The sequence below is a fragment of the Dreissena polymorpha genome, chromosome 12 (genome assembly GCF_020536995.1).
Source record: "Dreissena polymorpha isolate Duluth1 chromosome 12, UMN_Dpol_1.0, whole genome shotgun sequence".
In the NCBI taxonomy this organism is placed as follows: Eukaryota; Metazoa; Mollusca; class Bivalvia; order Myida; family Dreissenidae; genus Dreissena; species Dreissena polymorpha.
The window spans coordinates 52,926,012-52,941,477 of record NC_068366.1 but is presented as its reverse complement, the minus strand read 5'-3'; the positions used below and the strand labels follow the sequence as shown (position 1 = coordinate 52,941,477).

The window sequence follows — 15,466 nt, the reverse complement described above, 5'->3', positions numbered from 1 at the left end:
CATCATCAGAACTTTTAAAACATAACGGAAATAACAGCGTAAAATTGTTAAGCGAAGAACAATAAAAAAAGTTGTGTCACAAAGGCAAAAATACAAGTACTTAATCATATACATGCCTCGTTTAAGTTAGGCCTTTATTTATTGACATTCATTCGTGTATTAAAAGCTAAAGATAGACGACTTGTGATTGGTGTAGGCTAGTTTCTAAACCTCCCATTAGCGTAAAACTTCCATCGAAATAAAAATTATGGGAGGGTAGCCAAGGGGTTAATGTGTAAAGGACTGGAACAGCGGATTGTTTGGATGCTGCTCTGACTGCAAATCACGTATGTATGAATACTTAAATATTCTTGCAAATCAGTCGGTCTGTCATCGTCGCATGTCGAATTTACGCCGATTTTGTTGCTAAAGGATTTTTCAACTTGTTTTGAGATAGGCAACTCTCTACCTTTTTTTATAATTTCTTACATATTTATAGAATTCAATTATTAATGTGCAACAATTGAGTAACCAATGAGCACATAAACCCATGTATCAGATCTCTAATTAAAAATGAAAAATACAGACGATGGCGAAAACACGTTTAAAATGCGAAAATATACCGTACATAGTATCCAAACCAAGCTTTTCGAATGGTCAAATCTTAATGACGCAGCCAAACGTTGTGTATCTTTGTCTCGTCAAATAGCAATGCCCGACAAACCACTAAAACAGGTTTGTTCGAAGAACGCGCGTATAAATATTTAAAATATGTACGGATACTTCGCGTGTGGCCGGTTGACTCATATGTTTAAATTTCACTTCCATTCTTCTTTTTGTTTTCTGTTTCGTAGCTATAGGTTTATGACCAGCAATACGTAATAATGTAATTAAAAAAAATATTTTGTCTCGTTAAGACATTCAGGTTTTCATTTACTATCTGCATAGTAACACTTGATCAAAGTGAATTTAGACGTACCTTTGGTATGTGATTTATTCTGAGGTTCGGCTAGCCTTCAAAGTGGTTTAACCCCCAAATGCTTTGAGTTGGCCGTTTCATGGTGTTGATAGAAGTTCAATGATTTTATGTTGAATACTCAGCCAAGAACAATAATTTTTCTCCTGATATAGTTTCTGCAGTGTCATTGTTTTCTATTCTGAATGAATTGTAAAAAATGTTATCCAATTTAAATTCTTGTTCAAGATTTTGACGAAACTGCAACGTCTCATTCATGGAGATCCGTGCGATTTGTTATTGCTGATGTTTCTTCAGCGGACGTGTTTTGGCTTCTATTTTTGTCCGTCAAAAGTACGGATATCGTGTGATTTTAAAACGGAAAGCGCAAAATGCAAAATAGATCGGAAAACATGAAACTTAAATATGAACCTATTGGCAATTATACCATCTTGAGTAAAACGGCTAAAAGTACTACACTGTGGTGTTTACAAGGCACAATCTGGTTGATTCAGTGAACCTGACGGAACATAGTTACATGTAATTTGAAGCATCAAACGATTATGGTTTAAATATTTTCGATAATTCACAAAGGTTTGGTTCTTTAATTGTATGACGCTTTCATAAACGACATATGTAACGCTGGGTAAACCCAATTACAAATAAAAAATAAATAAATTATATGGTAATATGCCCGGAAGTAAGCTACATGCTGCTACTCACTAATTCCCTACCAGCGTAGAAGCATTTTAATCGGATAAGGATAAAGACCGATTTACTTAGAGAAGTCTCCCTGCTACTCTGTCAACATTATCCAGTATTTAAGTAATGTTATTCTACATATAATGTCTGCGTATCATGAATATTTACTGGGCTGCATCCCGGTGTTACACTATGGCTTTTTTAGTTTTAGAAACAAGCAGTAAAACTGGTCCGGACTGGTCCCTCATTAGGCCGCTGACTACTAGAGTCAGTGGCACACATCGTTAATTACGTTTTTTTTTCCAGAAAGTAACATGATTTTTTTTTCGGTCGACTTCTCAATCGGTGTAGTGTTTCTTTCAGCTACGTCACTTAAAATTATGGTAACCTCGAAATACGATTTTCGTTCTTAATGGGTCAACAATGGAGAATAAAATTCGTCTCCTCTTCATTCCCAATAAAAAAAAGATCCAAAATTACACCAATGTTTAAACTAAACTAACTGTATCTGCCGTTTGCATCGATTTCATAACTCGTACTAAGAAGAAACAAGTTATTAAATAGATAAGGGGAGGTTAATACAAAATCTCCGTATAGCAGACTTGAATGACTTAGCGGCCACTGATCTATTAGTACGCTTTCACGTTTACAGTAACGAAATTGCACTAATAAAACAACTTTAAAAAAACTATAAAACAACTACACGAAAACAAATAAAAAAGCAAGATGTGTTTGTAAAACACTTTGTCTCCACATATATTTGATCTTTGACCTTGAAGGATGACCTTTCACCACTCAAAATGTGCAACTACATGACATACACATGCATGCCAAGTTGCTATCTTCAATATTGCACAAGTTATGGCCAATGTTAAAGTTTGTCGCAAACAATCAAACAAACCAACAAACAAACCAACGAACAGACAGGGCAAAAACAATATGTCCCCCAGTACTGGGGGACATTAAAATAACTTCACAAAAAACAACAAATAACAAAAAAAAGCAAACAAACTTATACAATGTTTCTCCAGTATCTCGATATCTTTAGTTTTGTCGTTCTTTGTGTGATTACTTCAATATCACTGAAGACTAATTGCTATGGAAACACAGTAAATTTATGCGTATATCATACATATATTATATAATCTCGCAGCTCTTTCTACTCTTTAAATTAAAAAAAAAATGAAAATGCAAACTGAAAGTTTGTGTAATGGACATTATAAAATAGAATATAATTGTTATTGTATATTTCGTAATAAATGAAGTTCAAGATACTTATTGAGAAGTTTATCAGCAAGGTGACAAAGCGGCAAATGTAGTCGTTTTATTCGTCAACTGAGGGATTTATTTTACGTAATCTCAAGTCTATGTTATATTTACCGTGTCTTGACGAAGATTGCCCGGTGGGTCGTTTTGAGATTAACTAAGTTTACTTTGACAGAATTATTGTCATCAATTGTTTCGAAATGTCAAATTCAGATCTGATTGCATTTCCAGTCGGTTGTGCAATCGTACATCTTACGTGCGACATTTGTGGTCGCAAACGCACGCTATGCGTGTAGAAGGTCAACACTGCCTTTTGTTGAATGAAACTGATTGTCTGGCTAGTTGCATCTTAGTTTTTTATGAGCAAAGTTTACATTTTGTTTGATAAAAATTTTAGTCAAGTTGATATAATGTATATATAAATTAGCATTGGGTTGGGTCAAATTTGCATATTGAGTAGTAATGTTGGTCAATATGGCATATTATTCAGTTACTATGAAACCGAGTTGAGTCGAATTTACATAATGCTGAGTTTAGGCTACACATGATTTGAATCTTTTTAACATTAAGGTGAGTCTATATTAAATGATTATGGGTTCAAATAACAAAATCGCAGTTGGCATGAATGAATGGGCCGGTTATGGTTATATTTCAATACATTATCTCCAAAAATATCTCTACACGAGAAATTGTATCGTTGTGCAGAAGTCGTTGTTTGTTGAATTGCAAATTTCATTTGAGTTTTTGCTTTAAACAGGACCAGGCTACGATTGATAACGTCTACTGCATCCGTACGTGTGTGTTATTTGTGCTGTGTGCTTTGTAAAACAAAAGTTGATCTTTTCCTTGTATTGTTTACGCTGTCAATAAAAACATTATTTCTGAATCAGCACATCATCGATATTTTGCGGGTTTATTTATTTGTAAATATTTGGTTTAAACTTATTTATTTCACGAAATATGATCACGGCGCTCTCTAGAACGACCATTAAAATAAGTCCTGGTGTATAATTTAATTATTGTATTGGCATAAATTAGTTAACTACCTATGAGTATATTCTGCACAAATGTGTCGTTCAATGAAAGAAGATTAAATTAGGAAGAAAACTGTATTTCATTTACAATGTTTGTACGAATAAAGCAAATGCCCTGTTAGTGATAATTATTTAAGATTTTCGTTTAACGCGTTGTATAATTAATTTGTTTGTGCATGACGATTGCTATGTCATCGAAAGGTTCGATAAAATATAAAGCGGTTCATAAAGTCATAATATAATAATAAAACATTATCAGCCTCAGCAATGACACAACAACGCTTAAAATCCGAAAAATAGTTGTCTTGGTAAATGAAGCTTTTTATAAAAACAATTAAATCATGAATAAATTACAACAATTTGAGACAAATACAATCAACATAATGCCTAATTCGCTTTTTTATATATAAGCTAATTATCATATAAGTTATTTTTGTCTTGGTTTGAAAGTTGTTAAGATCGTTCAATTACAAGGCCAACGAGTTGTATAACTATGTCAAGGATATGATATACCTCTCAATAATTTATCCCTATAGTGCCCACTGTACATGATGCTATGTATTCTGACAGAGAATAGAAATATCTGAACTAACATTTGATGTGTGTCTCATATCTCGGATATTGTTATTCCTTTTACCTTTAAGTAAACGTTCACTGAATAACCACAAAGATGAGCAAAAAGATGAGCAGCGTCGAACCAGAGGTGGTGCAGAGTGACCAGCCACCGGGCTATCAAGAACCAGGACCCCCGCAACCGGGCTATCAACAACCAGGACCCTCGCAACCGGGGTACCAACAGCAACCAATGCAGCCCCAGATGATGCAGCCCCAGATGATGCAGCCCCAGATGATGCAACCCCAGATAATGCAGCCGGTAATAGAGCAGTCATATAAGATATTTTCCGCCACTGAAACGCGAATCCGTCAGATTTTGATCTTTTTTTGCGTGACAATGTTGAATTCAGGATTCCACACAAATGTCAATAGTATTAAAGATAGTATGCACTATTATCAAATAATCGCACTTAAATATTAGGCGAGCAGCAGTTAAACTTATACTGTTCGTGGTATCCAATTACTTAAAATTAGGGAGGAATATCTTAATCCTGTAGCTATTGCATTATTCCATTAACAATAGTATGTCCCTAATCATTTAACAACAGATTCTCGTACTTTATTCTTCTCAGAGTTAGGGAAGCATTCCAAAATCGTTGAATACTATTTAAGAAACACTTCCTAACATGTCTAATAATAAATATTTGCGAAAATATTTTACAAAGAAAGGGAGCACTTTCTTCATTATTTTAACTAAAAATATTGTGAACTTTTTCTATCATTTTAACGAAAATTGTGCAGGAGTTCGTGAAATTTTAGCAATATGTATGAAATATTTAATCAATCAGTTAGCAATATGTTGGGCGAAATGCCTTCAATTAAATCTAACGAAAAAAAATCGATAACCAAAGTCGGTATTACTTTCAAGTATGCTAATTATCTATTCAAATAGCTTTGAGAATTCCTTCTGTAGTGTTCAAAATGAGCGTGGGCGATTTTATGCCTTTTCGTTTCTAGATGACAACAGTGGTTATCAACAATCAGCCGACACAGCCAGAGAATTCGCTTCGGGTTGGAACGCGTAATGGAACACGTGACTGGACATCTGGCCTCTGCGGTTGCTGCGAAGATATCGGCTCGTGTATGTCGTGATATAAAAGTATTTCAGTGCGTAGGTCATAAACACAATTATTTGACTGTCGAGAATGATACATGGCAAGAGAATATTTTTAAAACGTCAAATGCTTTGTAATTAACAACCTTATATTGTTTAAAACAAATAAACGATTCAGCTTCGCCACATATACTTGGACTGTATATAATAAAAAACGTGCACTCGTAATATTTGTAACATATTGGACAACTTATTTTGTAGATTTTGAGACATCTACATATTGCCAACAATTAATGTGGACTTTTTTTTCGAATAAGAGTCATATGTTAAATATCCGCGATCATTAAGATGTGTGTATGTAAATATCCGCGCTCATCAAGAGGTGTGTATGTAAATATCCGCGATCATTAACAGGTGTGTATGTAAATATCAGCGATCATTAACAAGTGTGTATGTATATATCCGCGATCATTAAGAGGTGTGTATGTAAATATCCGCGATCATAAAGATGTGTGTATGTTAACAAACTACACCAACTCATTTGATTTGTGTCATAATCAATAGGTTGCATGACGATCTGGTGCAGTGGGGCGTCGACGTGTGCATTATCAATTCGAGTTGGCGACGGTTTCTGCATGCCCTTTTGTGTGCCGGACGCTTTGTTAGCCCTGAGGGTCCGTGTGAGGGGTCTTGGCGACGTAAAGGTGAGTACTTATTGCGTATTAGAACACGATATTTCGCATCAGATCAATGTCAAGACGCTTGGTGTCGTTAAGGTTTGTATACCGTGCGTGTAAAACAATTATTTTTTCCTTGATGGACCAAAACATAACGAATGCACATACATTTAAAGTCTGTACGGTGTGACGCAGTGTTATTTCTGGTTAGGTCCGTAAAGGACGTTGTTTGTAGTTTTTTTGTGTTTTTTTTTGTGGGAGAGGGGGGGGGGGGGGGCATTAAGGTTTGTATTTCGTGCGTATCAAATAGCAGTATCTCTAGTAAGATTAGTACAAGTACCTTTTTTGACATAAACTTGTGTTGTGTTTGGACTTTGTGAGTATCATACAACGTGATTTCTCGTTAATTACGTACCAGGATGCAACGGGTCATTAACGAGAGTACTTTGTCTGTTTCAGACAATGGCCATTCCTTTGTGGTCCTCCCAATGACTGTTATTATATTACATTTAAGATCACGTCTTTTATGATTTGCTTATTGGTTCCTTTAGCTTATAATTGTCTGTATGAGTTCCTGAAAGAATCACGTAACGGTTTGTATTTGTTGCAAATGGACATTCCGCAGAGATTTTTCTCTTCTCTGGTATAGTTCATTGAACCCATGCCGTCATAGCAGACCATATGAGAATGAAATAGTAGAAAATTTTATTGATTTACATTTCAAAATCAGTAACAAACTGGTGATTCTTCCATACTTGACAGGACTTTACTAATGACAAAAGTGGTTATTGTTTCGCGAGAGGATGCAACCACTGTGATGAATGTGCTGATCAAATAACGTTATTTCTCTGTTTTGTCGGTGTAAGGACACTGAGAGTCATGCACAAGGTTATGTGGCTTGTGTGTACCATATAATATTATCTTTACGTCCTTGTCTTGTTAAAACGTCTCCTGTGAATTACCGGAACACACATTCATGTATTAGTGAAAGAAAACGATGTAATGTTGTTGTTTTTTTAATTTTGCTTTTATAAAATGTTTCAAAACAAACTTTATTTATTACATCGAAGTATTGACAATTGAGAGCTGTATGCCATGGGGTTATAGTTTACATGCCTGTTGAACTGCACAAAATCGGAATGAAAATGTGCATTTTCTATAAATCAACAAAGTGTCTTATCATTATGATGTAACTTTTGCTTTTTAATTATTTGTTTGTGTATGTTTTTCAACTGTGCGATTGCATAATAATGAACAAGGAAATGTTAAGCAGATGCATCGATTTCACCCTAAATGCTCTAGTTTTTACTTCATTTGTCCCGCTGGATTTGATTTCAAACAGCACTTTATTATATCTTTCGATTATATTTACTTTTCCATTCAGGTAAACTGTTGTGCTTTTTAATAAAGCGTGCATTACAATAAAATATTTGGACACTTCATAAATACGTGCTGTTAAATATGAGATTGTCTTTGATAATATATGTACATTACTTAAAAAAAATGCCCTTATCGACAAACGAATCGGGCGATTCGCATAAGATGAAGTGAAAGGAATTATTGTATCTAGACAAAAACATCATATTTTGTTTTTATAATAAGAGGGCAACGGGCGCTAAACAGAGCCCAGGAAACTTAACTATTCTTAAAGGTGGACATAAGAAGAAAACAATATTGTGAAACATAAATATATCATTTCTAAGAACATAATTATAAAAACTTTTGGTGATTGATTATATCATTGGAACAAATATCCTGACCAATTTTTATGAAAAATCGACAATTACTGGGACTTCTCAATTGTCAACAAGGTTTTACATATCAGGTTAACTGCCCGGTCCGTTGGATGTCATATTTAACATCGAAATGGAACCATTTTCGAACGCATCCGAGATAAAACATCCAGAACAATTGTAAGTCTCAATCAAGATATCAAAAGAACATTCTCGGCAGCTTTCATTAAAATTGAACTTAAATTTGACTTATAGAATGTTCAAAATGTTTCGCTATCGCCATTTAAAGAAAAACTGCAACCATCCTCGGGGCCTTGTTTTTAAACAACTGGAACATCTTTCAGACTCACCTTGCAATGATATTTCCAATTAAAACAGCAGTGAAACCTGTTACAAAACACATGTCTTTGATAATCACACCAACATTAAAACGTGATTGCATTAGTAACTTATCACCGATGTTGGTCTGACATCAAGGGTCTTTGATGTTATTGCTCAGTCGGGGCAAATTTCTAAAGAGTGTAAGCTGTTAGCTTTTTACACAATCACCATATAACCATTTGAGAAGACATATATCAAAACTGTTGTCCTATAAAAATGCAAGCACAGTTGAGTGAGTATTAATGAGTAAGCATGATAACGGATATGATATGTGAATCAAATGTCAAATAATATTCATATGAAACAATTGTTGTTCCTCTAGGATGTTCACCACTGTGGTTTTCCGCAATAATAAAGATACTTAAATCTGAACTAATGGCATTGATTATTTTGAATAATGCACGTTATTTTATGCTTTCCGGTGGTTTAGAGAGAAATATGAATGAAATAAAACTGATAATTCACTGTTTCAAACAGTGAAAATTATTTTGAGACGTCGTTTTAATGATGTTACGACGTCATCTGTTTCAGCAAAAATACAAAAATTATCATTTGTAAGCATAAAATAAAACGAAAATGAGTTTGATTTGGTAGAATTTCGATTTTAATTCACATGTTATCATTGTTTTTTTTTTCTTTAATCACTCGTGAATTCAAATTGATATTCCACCAAATCCAACAAATATCCTTTTTATAATTAGAAATTTGGGTTGTTGTTCATGTTTCTGAATCCATCATCAGTATCACCATTATCTTGAACCGTAATCAATATCGCCATCATCATCGTGATCATTCCCATCAATAAAAACAATGTTATCATTACACTATCATATTATTTCTGTCATGGTTTTAATGAGCTTTAGACAAAATAATATTAAACCGGTGTTTAAGCCAACATTACAAGTTGAACTAATTCATCCTGCGGCACCCATATTTTGTAACAGACCACAAATTTAATTGCAATGTCATTAGAGTAAACATTCTGAGCAAATTTCGTTAAGATCGGGTAAAAACTTGTAAAATATGTTTCAAAATAGCCATATAATGACAAATGCTTCACACCTTGCATCTTTGTTTTGTTAACGGACTAGAACCATTTTTGCACTCGGCCCTAATATCATAAAAATACATTTACGAAAAAGGTTTAATAAATATGAAACCAAAAAAGAGTGTTAAAAACGTTAAACTAAAGCCGTATTAGAAGCACTTCCCCTGCCCGTGGGCACAATGTCTTACAACGGACCTGAACAATTTTCGAACTAAGCCGAGAGATAAGACTAAATGTTCTGACCAAGTTTTAAGACGATTGGATTACACCTGCAACTTATAGTGTTCAACAGCTTTTACTATAGCCATAAAAGTTAAACTGCCATATGCTAACAAACATTTGATTGACGTTCGTTCTTCGTTAGGAAACGAAAGAAAAAAACGGGTTAACGTATAACCGCCTGTTAATTTTTTGAGAATACGGCTTACGAAATTACCAGTCGAATCGGAACAAATATCTTTGTGAAAAACTCAGCGAAACCTCTAAACGGCATGTAAGACTCCGTGTCTGATTAGAACATTGTCACTATATATTTTGTCGGTCAGACACACGTGTTTGGTACATGAGAACTACTCAAATAAATGGTGCCCGATGGCATTTACGTTAACTAAATCAATGTATGCAATACAATAAAACAATCATGACAAATGTCAAATACCATGTTATTATTACCACAGCTTTGAAGAGTTAAATTTATATTTACGTGTAGGCTTGCGTTGTATAGTAAAAATAATGGCATGTCGTTTAAACTTTTTAGTGCTTCTGTATAAATGTATAACAGGGTACTGGATTACGTGACTTTGTGGGGTTCCCCCTTTTAACTTTAATGGATGTATACAAGACGGTAAGTGGTGCTTTATTTCAAATAACTTTAAAGAATATTTTTCTATAGAGTTTCAACGAGTGCATAAAAGACAGATTGTTATGCTGCTTATGGCGCTGTAAAATACATATGAATTACTTTATTAAAAAAGCCTGAGGTCTTGTTCAAAAATGCATTATCTACTGCATTCATTGTACACGCGGTTACGTTCACGTAACGTGTGATTTTGTCAACGATTTCAGACATATTTAAGGAAGAATTCTTATACCTTAAGATATCGACACAAACCGCATGAAAAACGTCGTTTATGCACCAGAGATTTTTTCAAATGTATTTCAATAACTTGAGATATTCGTAAAATAAATTTCTTAACGGTGTGTTTACATTCTGTCCAGCCCGTGTGAAAAACCCGGGAAACCCCGTTGATTCTGCAACCTGCATTATACTTTCATGTAGATCAAACGGCTGCATCTCTTAATTTTGCATCCCATCAAGGAAACACACGAATCAATGTATGATACTATAGATTGTATTGCGATTTAACCCCCCCCCCCGTCCTAAATACTGAAAGGCAATATGATTTCTGTTGAGCGTTTTTCGTTGAACTTATAATAAAACAAAAAAAATATTTTCCCATTCATATTTCTTTTCAAATCTCAATTATATGATGATCAATGTTTAAACATTGTTTTCCTGTTTACAGTGTATGCTTTGGTTAAACAGTAACCAAAAAAATAGTGGCGCTACTGTCATGGGAATTCACTCTAATTGATATTGACTATAGGATTGACATAGTTGCTCCTCTGTGGCTGCAATTTCGATTGCAATTTATGAAATATGATACTATAGATTTTATAAACAAAACCTTAATACGGAAAGGCAATTGATTTCATTTAAGCGTTTCCATTGAACGAATAACAAAACAATAAAACTTATGTTCCCATTCATATTTCGTTTCAAATCTTAATGTTATGATAATCAATGTTTGAACATTGAAATTATTTGTTTTCTCGTTTACCGTGTATGCTTTGGTAAAACAGTAACCTCAAAAACTAGTGGCGCTACTGTCATGGGAGTTGACTCTAATTGATATTGAATATAGGATTGACAGAGTTGCTCTTCTGTGACTGCAATTTCAACTCATGATAGTTCAGTTAACTTGTAAGATTATATTTTTTTGAGGTTTGACTGTTTTGTACCCCTTTTCGGAGCAGGCGTCATGCAGCAGCCTTAACTTTTTCATATATTATGGATTTTAGATAACGTTGTATAAATGTAAACCATCATAAGACGATATGTATCAAGTAGATCCCCTCTCATTCCATCAAATATCAAGGCCACACTAAATGGTTAATGGTCGCACTGTATGTCTGTCCGTCTTCACATCTGTCTCGTCCATAACTTTGCTTCATATTGAGGGTTTTTGTATTAAATTGGCAAGCATGCAATCCATCATTAGACAAAACGTTGCAATTAAAACTTCAAAGGTCAAGGTAACACTTTAGAGGCTGAAAATGAAAATTTGGTCTTAAAAAATATTGCTTCCCACTTATAACAACCTTGAAAAGACTGCATTTTTTGTTCAACCACTCTGCCTACCTCAAAGGATAACAACTATAGCTCACATTGAGCAATTCGTCCTCTGGTGAGCTAAACATGTTGCGTTTAGAAGACACACTTGATTGTAACCTTTGTTTGAAGACATCATGCGTAAGCAGTGCAAATTTTACATAAATGTATTATATATTCATTCACGTGTTTAAAATTATCAGCAAATAAATAACATTTATAAATTCTTATTGGTGTTGGCTATTCAGTTTATGGGTAATTCTAATCCAAAGGACAGAATGGCACAAGGAGGTCAATCATGATTTATCTTTCCGAAAAAGCAGGGCAACTCATTTTCAGTTTAAGCAAATCAAAACAGGTAAACAGGGAGGTCCGTATATATACCGTCTTTTCCTTTTTCGTTTTGAATTCGACACAACCAAACATGAAAACTAAAGCATATTAGTTCATATTCCGATTTTCTAATAACCATAACCAAAACAAAAACTAATTACGAAAAAAACACAAACTTCTTTATATCGTTTTTCGTTGTACTAATTATAATACAAAATACGAAATGTATTTCCCTCTTCAAATTTTGTTTCAATCTTCCATATAACGAAAATCAATGATTAAAACTTCATCCCATTTATCCGTTCTTGATTTGATATTACGGTTTACAAAAAACGAAAAACAGTGGCGCTGTTCGAAGATCTATAAGTAAACAGTTTTATATATAGATCTTTGCTCTGTGCTGCTATGTTGGGGAGATAAGTCATTCGTGGCTTTTGCGCGTACTGTTTTCCCTTACATAGGAATAAATCACTTATTTTTTTACGTGAAATTTTGGGGGAGGAAAAGACAAATTGAAATGATCGTAATCGGACATCTAAATGTTTCCCAACTTACTGGTATTTCATTTCGATACAGCCGTATAGACAGAGCTATAATTAGCCACTTTGACAATTCTTGTTCTTTGCCCCTATACTATGCAAATTCAGTACTAATTTTACAAAAAAAAATCGTTGTAGTACTATAATTAGGGAGAGGATCTTTACATTTTAAGAGATGTAATACCCCTTCCCCTGAGTCTCGTATTCCAATTATTATTACCCCTTAAAACCGAATGATGTTTTAAGAAGCACAATAATCGGCGGCGCAACTAAAATGTCCCCTATGTTTTACTTTTAATCATCACCTTACATAATAGAATGTTAAAGTTGTATGAGGACTGCCAATATTGAAAGAAAGAACAGGACAATAGGAGAATGAATAAATAAATAGTTTAATCTTATGAAATGGTAAGTGCAAGGTGTCTTATATATAATTTCCAATTCGTACGATTGAGAACAAATACATGTTTCATTTAAAAACTGAACGGTGATATGTATGATTTTAGCTCGGAAAGAGTTATAACCAAACACCTTATATGAAACCGTGTTGCGCTTGAAATAATTGTATATAATATTAATAATAATAATAATAAATTTGCCTATTAAATAACTAATTAAACAACATATTTCATGTTCCGGAAAGAGCGCTAAAGGTTAAGTTAATGCTTAAAAAAAGATTTACCTTCCAATGATATTATATAGCCAGTTAAAAATTTGACTTTAAACGTTACGTTTTATAAAGAAGGCAAATAGCATGCGTCACGCCTATAGAAACTACAAGCACGCGTTGAAACGTTCCGTTTTAGACCCTGGTTGTCTCCCTGAATGAAACTCGAATACCATTATAGAAAAGCTTGTATATCTGTAACTATACGTGTATGATTTGCTGAGTCAATGATAAATATGAGTTTTAGGGCTTATTTGATTGAAATTTTCTTCTAGTTGGTGGTGGCCGTGAGCAGGGAAGTGGAACGCGCCTTCAAGCAAGCCTTGGCTTGCGTGATATGTTAAAGAACATGCAATAGTCGTAAACAATGTATTATTGTATTCCTTATATACACATCCAGTTTATTTTACCAGTAATTGAAACAGTGGAAAAAAAACGTACAAAAACAAAAACATTATTTAACAATGAATTATTTGTAACAATGTCAAAGTTGAACCTATATGGTACTTTAAATTATCGACTTTAATTAGCGTTGATTATTCTATTATTATAATGTAATGGTCTTGTAAAAAGTTTGAAATATAATTGTTATAAGCAAATTTTCTTTATCCTATAAAGGAAGCACTAAAGATAATCATTCTGAAACACGTTTGAAAGAACACAGTTTGTAAACCGTGTCACACCCTATTTTGCAAGTTGTTGCAAATCACTGGTAGGATGCAAGAACCGCGTGGTATGAGTCCACCAGGACGGCACGCGACGTGTCGTGACAGGGCTTCACGAGGCAATCTATGCTCTCAGGGGAATTTTTCATCATACTAATTTAATCTATATGTTTAGCAATAATGTGGGGATTGTTTCATTTGTTAAACATATATAAATACCATGTAGTAAATAATTCAATTGTTTTAATTTCTTTAAGAGAAAAGGTACTCTTAAGGTTCATGGAAGGGATAAAATTCATTAAAACTTTGATTTCGGTTTTCTTCATTCAATGTGGTACAATATAGTCAAACTATATATCATTTTAAAGGTAAAGACGGATAGTATAACATAAACACATTTTTGACATTCAATATTTTTTTGCTTTATTAATATTTTTGTTTAAAACCAATACATTTTTACACTAATTTACAAAATCTCAATCTAAAGTTAGGAAGGATATGCACTACCGTAAGTTGAATAAATACAAAGCTATATACATATACAAGGTCAAGTTAGCAACATTTCACAGAAAATTATTGTCAGAAAACAACAAATGAGTTATTATTCAACTGCATTTTTTTGATAATTTTCCTGAACAAAGTTCTAAAAATAACTAAACTGAACTACTTTTTAAAAATCCAGGTAGGGTGGATAATAAGAGTCACCATTCTATTTCAAGAGCTTAACAATTTTGCTATAACCAATTGGAAAATTTTAAACCATCTCAAATTGAAAGAAATTGCAGACGACATATAAAATTGTAAAAAAATATAAAGAAAAAGGTTTGGCTGGGTAGAAATCATTGTGATAAAAGGAGATATTTCTTATCAATAACAAGATTTTATGAGTTTTGTGCAGACGACTCTAGAAATCATAGTTTTACATAGAAATACACAGCTAGGTATCATGTTTTTTTCTTTCTTCCTTCCTGAACAACTACTGTCCTTGTACCGTTTTGAATAATGTGTTCCTTTTGGCAAACCGAATCTTTGTATACATTTGTATATCGATTCCTTCTACCCATTTTGAAAGCGTGGCACTCGCTGTGCTCCGTAGAAAAGACGTGCATTACAAATCGGTCGAAATTGCGTGAAGTAGTAAGAAAACCTGGTATGTGTATACACATACCTGAGAAAACACATCATTATTTTGACAGTTGGGTCGCGACGTGTAAAACAACTGTTAACATTAATCAGGAAGAGATCGCGCTTAATAACAGAAATGATCACACAGAGATATAATCACTTACCCCATTTCAAACATTTTCCAGCTGAAAGTTTCCCCCCACACGTCTTTTTTTAGTGTATTTGTATTGTTTTTCTGGTGCCGAAGTGCATCTCACATAATATCCATCCGACTTCCGTTGTTTTCACTTTCGTTATTAAA

General features: G+C 33.7%; 1 protein-coding gene across 1 annotated transcript; it reads left to right on the top strand.

Annotated features, from left to right (window-relative positions):
- The first annotated feature begins 157 nt into the window (after positions 1-157).
- Positions 158-13,719, top strand: LOC127852614 (uncharacterized). The gene is made up of 5 exons (XM_052386564.1): positions 158-326; positions 4,581-4,810; positions 5,509-5,632; positions 6,170-6,309; positions 13,651-13,719. The coding sequence occupies exons 2-5, from the start codon at positions 4,607-4,609 to the stop codon at positions 13,717-13,719; spliced, it is 537 nt and encodes a 178-aa protein (XP_052242524.1). The 5' UTR covers positions 158-326; positions 4,581-4,606.
- Positions 13,720-15,466: the final 1,747 nt, after the last annotated feature.